We start from the raw sequence: 12,159 nt of genomic DNA on the forward strand, positions 1-12,159 counted from the left end.
GTCGATGTGTTTTTAACAGGATGAAAACAGAGACGACGCCTCACAACACAGCAGAAAGTTCACGTTTAACAAGTCACTCTGTATCCGTCAGAGAATTATCTGCACGAGGAAACCTCGATGCATCAATAACAAAGACATCGATGTGCTTTTATTGCAAATAATCAATCAGCAGAAAAACTTTAAATGACCCAGATTCAGGAGGATGCAACCTTCTTTAAACAAACTTTATTGATACTTTGTTCTAAACTAACAGATGTGACTTTGAGTCAGTCTTACACAAACCTCGCAGGTCTTCTTCATCCTGATCCGTCACCATGGTAACCAGTCTGTCTCTCGCTGCTGCTGCAGATATGAAACAGGCACCTTCGAGATCACACAGATCACAGCTGTCCACCTCTTCTTCATCTTCTTCTGCTCGGAGATGTCTGTCTGTCAGTAGGATGTCTGCAGGTGTGTGTGTGTGTGTGTGTGTGTGTGTGTGTGTGTCTCTTTCTTAATTCCTTAAATAATTAACTTTTAAAAAAAAGTTCTTCTCTGGTCAACCTTTCAATCACAGCCCTTAGTTTTCTGAACGTATCTCACACACACACACACACACACACACACACACACACACACACACACACACACACACCTACACACACACACACACACACACACACTCATAAACATGTTATTATATCCTGGATATAATAAATGATGAGAGAGGAAATGAACCCTGAGGTCTGTCAACACGCTTCTGATCACCTTCCGCTCTCTCTCTGATGTCTGATTGGACAGCTCAGTTTTTATTGGCTGGAACTCGAGTGTGTTTTTTTAACTGAAAGCGCTGTTAATAAATGGGGAATTTTCTGGTCTTGAAAAAACGAAGCCATGTGGGAGTTCATCAAGTGTCCACTAGAGGCTGGCCAGAAGTCACATACACACTGTGGTGCATCCAATTTGTTTCAGACACATTTATTTATTTAGTGTTTCTCTGGGTTTTTTTTTATTGATTGGAATAAAGATTACTCTAAAAAAGAAGATGTTCTTTTCATGCTGTCAACTAAACAAATGTTTGCTATTGACGGGATTTTATTTTGAAAGCATCTGACAGGAAACAGTACGGCATGACTCCCAAAACTCTCCTGCGTCTTCATTAGTCTGTAGAGTCCGGACTCTGAGACTGGACGTGTTAGATCCGGATCATGGGCTCATTCTGTCTGCTCTAACCTCCAGCTCCAGCCGCGGAGCTCCACCATGCTGCAGCCGGGAAACGACTCCTCCGGCTGGGATGAACTTTTAGAGTTGAACCGGTCCGATGTTGCGGGCAGCGCGGCGGAGAGCAGCGGTGCCGGCCCGGAGGCGGTGATCGTGCCGGTGGTTTTCGGGCTGATTTTCGTAGTTGGGGTTGTGGGGAACTCTCTGGTGATGCTGGTGATCGGGAAGGTGAGATACACCGGCGGCGGCGGGGGAGGAGGGTTGAGACCCTCCAGCAGCCCCACCAACATCTTCATCCTGAACCTGAGCGTGGCGGACCTCAGCTTCCTCCTCTTCTGCGTCCCCTTCCAGGCCACCATCTACTCCCTGCCTGAGTGGGTGTTCGGAGCCTTCATCTGTAAGTTTGGCCACTACTTCTTCACCGTCAGCATGCTGGTGAGCATCTTCACGCTGGTGGCCATGTCCGTGGACCGCTACATCGCCGTGGTGCTCTCCAACAAGTCTGCGTGCGTCAGGAGCCGCAGGAACGCGCTGCTCGGCGTGTGCGTAATTTGGACACTGTCTCTGGTGTGCTCGGTGCCTGTGGCGCAGCACCAGATCCTCACAAACCACCCAAATGCTCCCAACAGTACCTTCTGCTGGGAGAGGTGGTCCGGAGCCTCCAAGCCCGCCTACAAGGTGACCATCCTGCTGATCGGATACCTGCTGCCGCTGCTGCTCATTAGCTGCTGCTATGCCAAGGTGAGTGCTGCATGATCAGGATAATGTTTGACTCCCTGCTGCTGCTGCTGCTGGAAAATGCCGACGAAGAACCATAAGGGGCCAAAGGGCGCACTCAAAGTCCTGCTGGTCATAAAATCTGTGCGTAAAAACAAGCGAGTAGAGACAGACAAACAGGACTACCGGTGAGAAGTTTCAAAATAAGAGCTAAAGGTTGACGATAGAATTTAAGATAAATGTGATTAAAAAAATGAAAAAAACATTGAATAACACTACAGTGACTCTTAAACTGAAGATAAATTGTGATGCAAAAGTTTTTGTGTCACCTCATTTCAAACCTTTTATCCAAACAGTAGAACACTTTCATTTCCATTAAGTGAAGCAGCATTCAGCCTGAGTTAATGCCAGCTATATTCTCTCTTACTGACTGTTTTCACCTGTGATTTTACGTCACTGTCTCACTGACTGTCATGAATTCACACTGTGATATTTGTTGTTGTTTCTTTCAGGTTTTGTTTCATCTGCATAAAAAGATGAAGAACATGTCCAAGAAGTCTGAACGCTCCAAGAGAAAGGTAACCCCCCCCCCCAATTTCCATGAGCTTCACTCCAGGTGAAGAGGTTGCTGTTGTCAGGTGAAGTTGCTGGAAATAGGTTAAAGTTGTCCGGTCAGGAGAGAGATGAGCTGGATCGAGATGAATCTGTGTTTTGGGTAAAAAAAATGTTGGAGAGAGGAAATATTGCAGGTGAGGTTTCTGCGTTGAGGTAAATTTGTTCGAGAGAGAGAAAGAAGTTGGTAGAGCAGCTGGTTGGGTTACCTGGTCAGGAAATGTTCATAATCACAGGTAAGCTGGAGCGAGATGAGGCTGCTGCAGGGGAGAGGAAACAGGTTGAATCAGGTGATGTTGCAGACAGGTAAGGTTGTAGGACACACCTGCAGACAGGTAAGGTTGTAGGACACACCTGCAGAAAGGTAAGGTTGTAGGACACACCTGCAGACAGGTAAGGTTGTAGGACACACCTGCAGACAGGTAAGGTTGTAGGACGCACCTGCAGACAGGTAAGGTTGTAGGACACACCTGCAGACAGGTAAGGTTGTAGGACGCACCTGCAGAAAGGTAAGGTTGTAGGACACACCTGCAGACAGGTAAGGTTGTAGGACGCACCTGCAGACAGGTAAGGTTGTAGGACACACCTGCAGACAGGTAAGGTTGTAGGACACACCTGCAGACAGGTAAGGTTGTAGGACACACCTGCAGACAGGTAAGGTTGTAGGACACACCTGCAGACAGGTAAGGTTGTAGGACACACCGGCAGACAGGTAAGGTTGTAGGAAACACCTGCAGACAGGTAAGGTTGTAGGACACACCTGCAGACAGGTAAGGTTGTAGGAAACACCTGCAGACAGGTAAGGTTGTTGGACACACCTGCAGACAGGTAAGGTTGTAGGACACACCTGCAGACAGGTAAGGTTGTAGGACACACCTGCAGACAGGTAAGGTTGTAGGACGCACCTGCAGAAAGGTAAGGTTGTAGGACACACCTGCAGACAGGTAAAGTTGTAGGACGCACCTGCAGACAGGTAAGGTTGTAGGACGCACCTGCAGAAAGGTAAGGTTGTAGGACACACCTGCAGACAGGTAAGGTTGTAGGACGCACCTGCAGACAGGTAAGGTTGTAGGACGCACCTGCAGACAGGTAAGGTTGTAGGACGCACCTGCAGACAGGTAAGGTTGTAGGACGCACCTGCAGACAGGTAAAGTTGTAGGACACACCTGCAGAAAGGTAAGGTTGTAGGACAGACCTGGAGACAGGTAAGGTTGTAGGACACACCTGCAGACAGGTAAGGTTGTAGGACACACCTGCAGACAGGTAAGGTTGTAGGACACACCTGCAGACAGGTAAGGTTGTATGACACACCTGCAGACAGGTAAGGTTGTAGGACGCACCTGCAGACAGGTAAGGTTGTAGGACGCACCTGCAGACAGGTAAGGTTGTAGGTTGTAAGTCAGATTGAGTTGCTGTCAGGTGAAAGGTGTTGCTATAAGAAGGGAACTTTTAAGGTGATGACAGATGAGGTTGCTGGAGTCAGTTGAGCAGGAGCCAGGTGAGGTTGCTGGACTTGGTTGCATGATTTAGGTGAAGTTGCTGGAGATACGTAGCTCCAGGTAGCTAACGGTTTGCTCGGGCTGAGACGCCTCTTTGCTGCTCCTTACAGGTCGGCCCAGTAGCCTGTGTGTGTACCAGATGGTCTCCTCCAATTATCCAATGACAGCCCTCAAATTAATCCCATTATAGATCCAGCCTGCAGCGCTCTGTGGTCATCCAATGATGAACGAGATAATGATGAAAGGATGATGAAAGCAAATAAACAGTCGGTGGGTTTTTATCATCCTGCTGATCCTGTCTGTTACACGCTGGATTTAATCTGCCAACCCGATCACAAGTTGGAAACCAAATTAACACGGAAATGGAAATGCATGTCGCCATTTTCCAAACAGGACAGCGAAACAGGGGAAAGACGCTGATTTAAAATACAAAGAAGAGGCTTTTACATCGACTCGAAGTCGGGAATTAATGTGAAAAATAACAACAAATTTGGGATTCTTGTCATTGCAATGTTGGTCTTCTGACTCTGTTTAAATGAGAGGGTGCGAGCAGTCCCTGCAAACGACTCTGACTAACTACTCCAGAGTCTCGACAGATGACTCGATGTGTGAAAAACACTGAGCGTGCCAACGAGCCGGGTATGGCGAGGACAGCAGACCAGGAGCTGTATATAAAGATGGATGAAGAAAATGGCTGCTTGGGAGTGAAGTCAAAGGATTTAGAGCTCCCTCTGCTGACTGGCTCCAGTAGAGTATTAAGCCCCGCCCCCTCTATGTTTACACTACAGATACATTTTTCTCAAACCCACTTTAGTCTTTGTTTTTCATTTTGGGGTAATTCTGTTTTCCTGAGGCGTTTCTTCTTAATTTAGCGCTGCGTGCCGTAAAGTGGAATAAAATGCCGTGATTGATTGACAGCTCTGCTGACAGATGATGCCCCCTGCTGTGCACCGCTGGGATGCACCGCTCTCTGAACCTCCATAACCGTGAGCGTCTGCTTCAGGCCTGTCTGTGCCACTGTGGCGAGGAACCACTTCAGAGGAATGTTAGCGGTTTTATCGCTAGGCTAAATTTGTGTTTTCTTGACGTCAATACCCTTGGCTCCTTGGCTCCTTGGCTCCTTGGCTCATTGGCTCCTTGGCTCCTTGGCTCCTTGGCTCCTTGGCTCCTTGGGTCGATCTCTTCCGAGTTTTCAAAATGTCAGCTCGTTCCTGTCGCAGCCAGCAGGAGAAATCAGGAGAAGGAGCCGACGTCGGAGAGGCCACCCTTGTTGACGGGCGACAGTGTGCAGACGTCCTGTTGCGGCAGATCAGATCAGTTACAGGAGACAGTTTACAGCAGGTATCTGCCGCTCCTCAGGTCAGTGGAGCAGGAACAAAGGCTGCTGGGTAAATATTTAGACAGCAGGACTAAGAATAGAGGAGATTCCCTCGGAGTCTGACGTTGAGATACAGCGACTGAAGTGAAGTCAGCCGAAACAGTCCCGAGCTCTCCGTGGAAACAATCAGACGTTATCGTTTTCTAACACTGCTGTTTTGTTTCAGTGTTTACACTTTCCCCTCCTCGCAGTAAATCATGTCCGAGGTGTTTAATGGTTTTGTTGAGACAGTGCAATTTAAAAAAAAAAAATTTGTAGCAGTGAAATAAAATAAAACCTGGAAAAATGAAGCAGGTGAGCCAACGGAACAACATCCAGCCCAGACGTGTAAAATATCTGAAGCTGGCTGAGGATGTGAATTCCTCATTGGAGACTTTGACTGATGACCCTCGTGAGCATCTTTATATCAAACCTTTATTTAAAAAACCGCCATGAGCATTAAGCTGCTAAGAAGTCTGATATTACTCTTTTAAAAAATGTGATACAAGTGCATGATGTAGAAAAATAACATATGGAGATATTGTAGTTGGCTCATTTCTATCTGCAGGTCAAATTTTCAACATGTGCTGGACATACAGGAGATTAAAAAAAACAAAAAAAAACACAGTGTAAACTAACAGCAGAAAGATTTTTTTTTTAATCTGTACAAAAAAAATAATTAAAATGTACAAAATATATTGAAGTCGAGGGCCGCAAAAAATCCACTCAAGACACTTTGGACACCCCTGGCCGTCTGTGCGATAGGTGGGCGGGGCCACACACAATACACTAACAAAGTTGCTTCACTTTGGGGAAGAATAGGCAACCTTCCCAAAACAGCCGATGAGATGTTGATGAAGGATTCGGAGGAGGAAAGTGTCTCCTTAATCTGTGTTATCGTACAGACTCGTAGCCGTGTTCATCACATGACAGGGAACTTAAACATCAGTTATAAAAAAGCTAAAGGGGCTATCAGCGAACACGTCTCCGTCAGCTCTGTGTTTGCACATCTGAAGTGGACAGACCCTCGTCCACGTCCTGTCCCCTTGTCTCTGTTTGGTTTCTAAAGCTCTGACTCCATCCATCAGTCCTCACGTCCACCTGCAGTTAACCCTCGTGCTCATTTAATGTATGTGTCTCAGGGGCGGAGCTTCAAGTCAACTGTCATGGCTCTCTGTAGAGTGTCTGTGGAGTGTCATGACACTGCTCTTGTACATTGGGGGGGTTGTTGGAGGGGAGCTGCGTCTGGATCTTCTGCACACAGGAAGAAAGGTTTCTTTTGGCGTGTCGTTTTATTTCTGATGGACAACAGGAGGGGATGACTCAAAGTTTATTGGGCTGTTAAGTCCTCTTCTTACCTCGCAAAGTAATCAAACCAAGGCTCGAAACATAGAGACCGAAGAAAATACAAGGAGGCCACGCAGACCTCAACTTTGAACCCATTTCATGTTAAATACCTCCACAAAGTCATCAAAGATAAACAAGAAACCAAAGGAACAAAAAGGGGAAGGAGAGCAAAAAGAACAGACGATGGGAATGTGCCGAGCCAATCACGTAAAGGGTGGTCGCTCTCGACACCTCCCCTTAAAACTAGCCGAGAAGAAAAGAAACCAAAAGACCCAAAAATGACAACAGGTGATCTCCAGCCCAAACTAAAGCAACAAAAGCCAGACATTTTGCAGCGTGCATGCCCAAGTCGCCCCGACCTGGCTACCCTCCTCCTCCTCCTCCAAGAGCAGCAGATTGCACTCGGTTGTGCAGCAGGTGAAAGAGGAGGGACAATCAAGGAGAGAGAGAGAGAGAGAGAGAGCTGTGTGCAGCAGGTGGAGAAACAGAGAGAACAGGGTCAAACACAATCTCTTCCACTTTCCTGGGAATGTGGGGAGTGTTTGGGAGGTATTCATTGAGTTATTCTGGAGCTTTTATGAGCCATCGATGGGGAATTCATAAGGAATGTTTGATGAGTGAATCTTGGAAATATGTGGAGATTATGTGTGCGTGTGAGGTCTTTATGGACCATTGTAAGAGCTTCTTATCAGTATTTGGGGAGTATATGTGCAGGGTTTGGAAAGTACTTATTCAGTGTTTTTATTAAGTTGCATTTGGAGTTAAAAAAAAAAAATCTCCAGTTAACACGGCCATTTTTAATGTGAGCGTTAAAGGTCTTCTTTTCTCATCCAGTGTCCTTTCTTCTCTTCATCATGTGTGGGAAGTGTGTTGTTGTAAATCCACTCTGATCCTGTATTTGATCATGTCTATAAACCCCTCTGTTTCAGCCCTGCTCAGAACAGGCTGTTTCTGTGTCTGTAGCTTTAAATATGTAAATGAGCTGTGTCTGACCACGCCCCCCTCTCTGGAAGGGCTCGGGTGTACTCGCTGCTTTCTGGCTCCATGTCCTATTGTTTACGGTGAGAAGGCAGACTCAGAGGGCAGAACAAACACCTAGCTGTGGGAGTGTCACCCACCTGGGGGAGGGGCTACTGCCCTTTGTGATGTCATGAAGGGAAACTCTCCAAACGGCCTGTTTGAGCACACATTTTCTGAAAAGTGGAGCAGGCAGAAGACGGAGAGGATGTTTTGCAGACAGACTAGAGACACATATAGGAGAAACATGGAGAAGTGGATTTTGCATTATAAGTGACCTTTAAAGGTTTCAATAACCGTTTTTTGAGTAAACGCTGATATTAAAAATGGTACAAAAAAGGATCCTTTATGATAACTAACAATTTATGGATTATCACACTTGTGCCCAGCTCTGGACCTGTGCAATATTTTCAGACTATCTCACCAGTATTTGTGGGATATTTGGGCAGCTGTTGCTTTTTTTAGTTGGTCGAAGGTTTTTATCAAAAGCACACATTCAGGTCTAAATAGATCCAGTCTGATTTTTCCTCTGTTTTTTTTTTTTCAGACTGCTCAGACGGTTCTGCTGGTTGTCACCGCCTTCACCATCTGCTGGATGCCTCATCACATCATCGCCATGTGGGTTGAGTTTGGCCGCTTTCCCCTGAATGACGGCACGTTCGCCTTTCGCATCGTCTCCCACTGCCTGTCTTATGGAAACTCCTGCGTCAACCCCGTCCTCTACGCCTTCCTGTCCGAGAACTTCCGCAAGGCCTGTCGCCAAGTCTTCACCTGCCGCTTTCTGTACTCGACGCCGCCCGACAGCAAGGTGGTTCGCTTCCGCACGGAGAACTTCTCGACCACACACTCCAACACACACTCCACCTCCAACATTTGAAGGATGGAGGAACATAAAACCGATTTCTTCTGGTGAAGACAAGAAAGAGAGCTGTGTTGGAGGTGATCATCGGCTGACTCTGTTCACATATCTGTGGGCACAGGACGGGTTTCAGTGTCAGAAGTGTTCTGGTTTCTGTTTGTAGAACGAGCAGTGTCATCGTGTTTCAGCGAGCTTTGACTGTGAAGAAAAACAGTCACCAACAAAAAAAAAGGACAGAATGTATCTGGCATGAAGCAATCCTGGAACCCATCTTGATTATCAGATGACAGAACCTTATCTAACGTCTGGATACAGATATCTGCACACAACCGTAGCCAATAATTCACTCTTTGAAGTCGCCTCTAAACACCCAAAAAAAATACATTCTTAAACTTTTTAGTCGGTCTGTAAGAAAAAAAGGGAAGTGCACCAGAAAGGACTTCTTGGCCGAATCAGATTCGATTTCAAGTGTCCCTAAATGGCCCCATACAAAAATGTTGCGCTTCCTGCTTTAGTCAGCTTGCTTCCTGATTGGCTATTGTTCCGTTCGACGCGACAATCTATAGATAATGTATATCTGATCGTCAACATGTTCAACATTTACGATTTTCAAATCGTCTTCTCAGCTGATCAGGGAGAGTACACCAAAGCCTGTGGAGCCATCAGATAATCAGGCCTTCGCTGACATTTTTAAAATGGCCGCCGTCATTGTTCGGCTTCAAAACCCAGTGAGTGACATCACTAACGCTACGTCTATCTGTCGCCTTCGCGCGCTGCACCCTGAAGAGTTGGCTCCAGGAGACATTGCACGCCATCAGATGACAGATGATGGGTTCCTAGGTCGTTGGTTTCATGGCGTGATGTGGGTCACCTGACCCTACCCTACCTGCTGAATGTACCTGTGATAAGTCTGTGCTTCTAACTGACCAGAAACTGAATGATTAATCAGACGTGAGGAGATCAAAGACGTCAGACGTTCCTCCAGGAAACTTCAAGTTAAATACGTTTATTGACCACATTCCTCTTTCACACAAAGACTTGACTTGTGGCCTTTCATTCGTTCATGAGTGCATGCATAAACATGGAAAGATTGTTTTGAGGCTGCCTCGATAAACTGGCCTTAGTTTTGATATTTAAGTGACTATTTGTAAATGTAACGATTAAACCAGACTGATGACGACATATGAATGAAATTGTACATATTATCGCTTCTGTGAGGAGTTTAAGCTGCTAAATAAACTGACTGAAAACAAACAAGACCATCAGCCAGAACATGTATTATTTCTCTATGGACTTTTTTTTTTACCTCGAGGTGTGTGGGAACCCTCAGGATTCTTAAAACACATGTGTTTTCTCATATTAGCTCTAATTACAGACTGTTGTCCAGGTTTATTCATCAACAAGCTGTGAGTGTTGGACCTTCAATAACGTCATGAAGTCTTGTTTTGTATACGTCGCCTGATTCATTCCCATGACATCACTCAAGGCCGTCTGCAGAGATGCCTGGGCCCCTGAGAAGCCCGGTGAATGGGCCCACCCAGGGTATGATTTACAACAACGTGTGCACATTCAATCAGTGCTGTTAGCGCTATAGCCTCATGGCTAGCATTAGCTCCCTTCTTTTCTTCTTCGTTCTTTTCTGGCATCCTCACTCCTGAAGTGGTTCTCCTCATTCTGACATACACTAACTGGAAGAGAGTAAAGTTTACTGGGCTCGCTATCGTTGGTAACGTTTCCAAACACATCATTTTAAGTAGAGGGGGGTTACACTTTGAAAGACGGTGCCCCGCTGGCTGTGTTGTTGTCAGAGCTGTGTTTACATGGCTCCTCCCCTTGTGTATAAAAGCTGCTTTAGTCAAGAAGAACAACATACTCAGTTTTTAGATTATGCTCATTCTGTGTCAGTTTACATGAAGCTAACAGCTAACTAAAAAGCGCTAACATTAGCATGCTAACACAACAATGGTGCTTAATTATGGTGCGTTCTAGGCTTCAGTATGGAGGAGGTCATGGCTACAAACAGCTGTTTGTTTTGGTTTAATGCTGCCGTTAAAGGACGCCATCTACTGGATAAAAAGGTCACACATTCTTCCTTTAAGGGGTCATGGTGAGTATTAAGGTTTAAATTAAAATGTGGTCATTATTGCTTGAAATTAGGAAGGACCATGTTTGTTAATTGTTGCTAACCTCATGCACCCTCCCCATGTGACTGTGCCCCCAGGAAACTTTCCTCTACCCTTTAAAGAGGTAACATATTCTCCCCCTCGTTCACCTTTTCAAACAGTCCTGAGGTCTACATGAAAGATTTTAAAACAAACATTTAATCAAACACAAACACGTGAAGCACACATGGGAACAGCTTTTTGAATGAATAGAGCTGCACATATAGCGCCCTCAGCTGGTTAAAAAATACCATTACAATATTTATTTTTGTCAACGTGATGTAGACAGTAAGAACTACAGTTAGCAATGCATTGTGGGATGTAAGAAATAAACAAAAAAATGTATAACATGTTTTATTTGTTATAGTTAATATTCATCCTCAATTAATCAGGAATATTATTCACAGATCATTCCCTCTGTGTCAACTTATCAAAACATCACATGAACAGGCTGGAGGAGGAGGGCTGGGCTGAGAGCTCGGCCGTTGAGGCGGCGGCCTCGGGCAGGTGAGCTAACAGTCGTTTTTGTTGTTGAATGAGTTTCCGGTTAACCAAATCTTGTGTTTCCAGTTTACGTCCAGTTCTCCTAAAAAAAGCTCCAGCAGCAGAGAAAGGTATCCATGTGGAGCTGAGGATCATCAGGTGAGTCCATTTACCTGTTCGTGTCTCAGTCTGCTGAAGTTAAAGGATCCATGTGAACGTTCAAACCTCTGAGTTTTGGTGTTTGTGGGATTTTCTTTAAACCGCTCTTTTGTTGACGATGATTCAGAGTCACGGAGATGAGCTGTGAATGTTTCTAGACTCTTCTCCCTGGGAATCATAACGTTTTCTTAGGCTCCTCCGTCCTCTACTGGAGGCTGGCGGGAGTGTGTGCAACGTGAGAGGAATACCTGCGGCCTATAGTATAGACGGATGCCATATCAGGGATGTCACCCATTAGCTTATAAAGCTGGCGGTCGCCATATTGGAAATGCTACCTCAAACTATTCAAAGAGCTGGAGCTGAGGCTGGTCCAAGAAGCTGGTCTAAGAAAATTCACCCCCCTATAGTCCAAGACCAAACCAGTCTTTACACATCAGCATTGTAGCTTCATCTATAGATTGATCAGTGATCTGTTTCTGTCTCAGCATGATGGATGGTAAGGGAGGCCAGGCAGCTGCCTGCAGGCAACCCCAAGCTCCTCCCACCTACCCCTCCAGCCAATCAGAATCAGAGAATGGGTCACGGTAAGTGAGGGACCAATTCATGCCTCTTTCTGGTGTTTTTAAATCGTACTGCAGTACCCATTTTAAACACTAGGTGTCAGAGTTACATAGTGCTCCTTTAATATTTGTCAAATTAGAAACACTCAAACAAACATTCAAATATCGAGGACTTCTTTTTACAGGA

The 12,159-nt window shown here is 45.7% G+C and overlaps 1 protein-coding gene across 2 annotated transcripts; it reads left to right on the plus strand.

The window, feature by feature from the left end:
* The first annotated feature begins 1,061 nt into the window (after positions 1-1,061).
* On the plus strand, positions 1,062-8,681 carry galr1b (galanin receptor 1b). 2 transcript variants are annotated; one of them, XM_079338687.1, is made up of 4 exons: positions 1,062-1,428; positions 1,552-1,941; positions 2,430-2,495; positions 8,297-8,681. In XM_079338687.1, the coding sequence occupies exons 1-4, from the start codon at positions 1,240-1,242 to the stop codon at positions 8,624-8,626; spliced, it is 975 nt and encodes a 324-aa protein (XP_079194813.1). In that variant the 5' UTR covers positions 1,062-1,239; the 3' UTR covers positions 8,627-8,681. The 2 variants fall into 2 exon arrangements, with proteins under 2 accessions (XP_079194813.1, XP_079194812.1); XM_079338686.1 differs by having other exon boundaries at positions 1,064-1,941.
* The last annotated feature ends 3,478 nt before the right edge of the window (positions 8,682-12,159 follow it).

Source organism: Symphodus melops (genome assembly GCF_947650265.1).
Source record: "Symphodus melops genome assembly, chromosome: 3".
In the NCBI taxonomy this organism is placed as follows: Eukaryota; Metazoa; Chordata; class Actinopteri; order Labriformes; family Labridae; genus Symphodus; species Symphodus melops.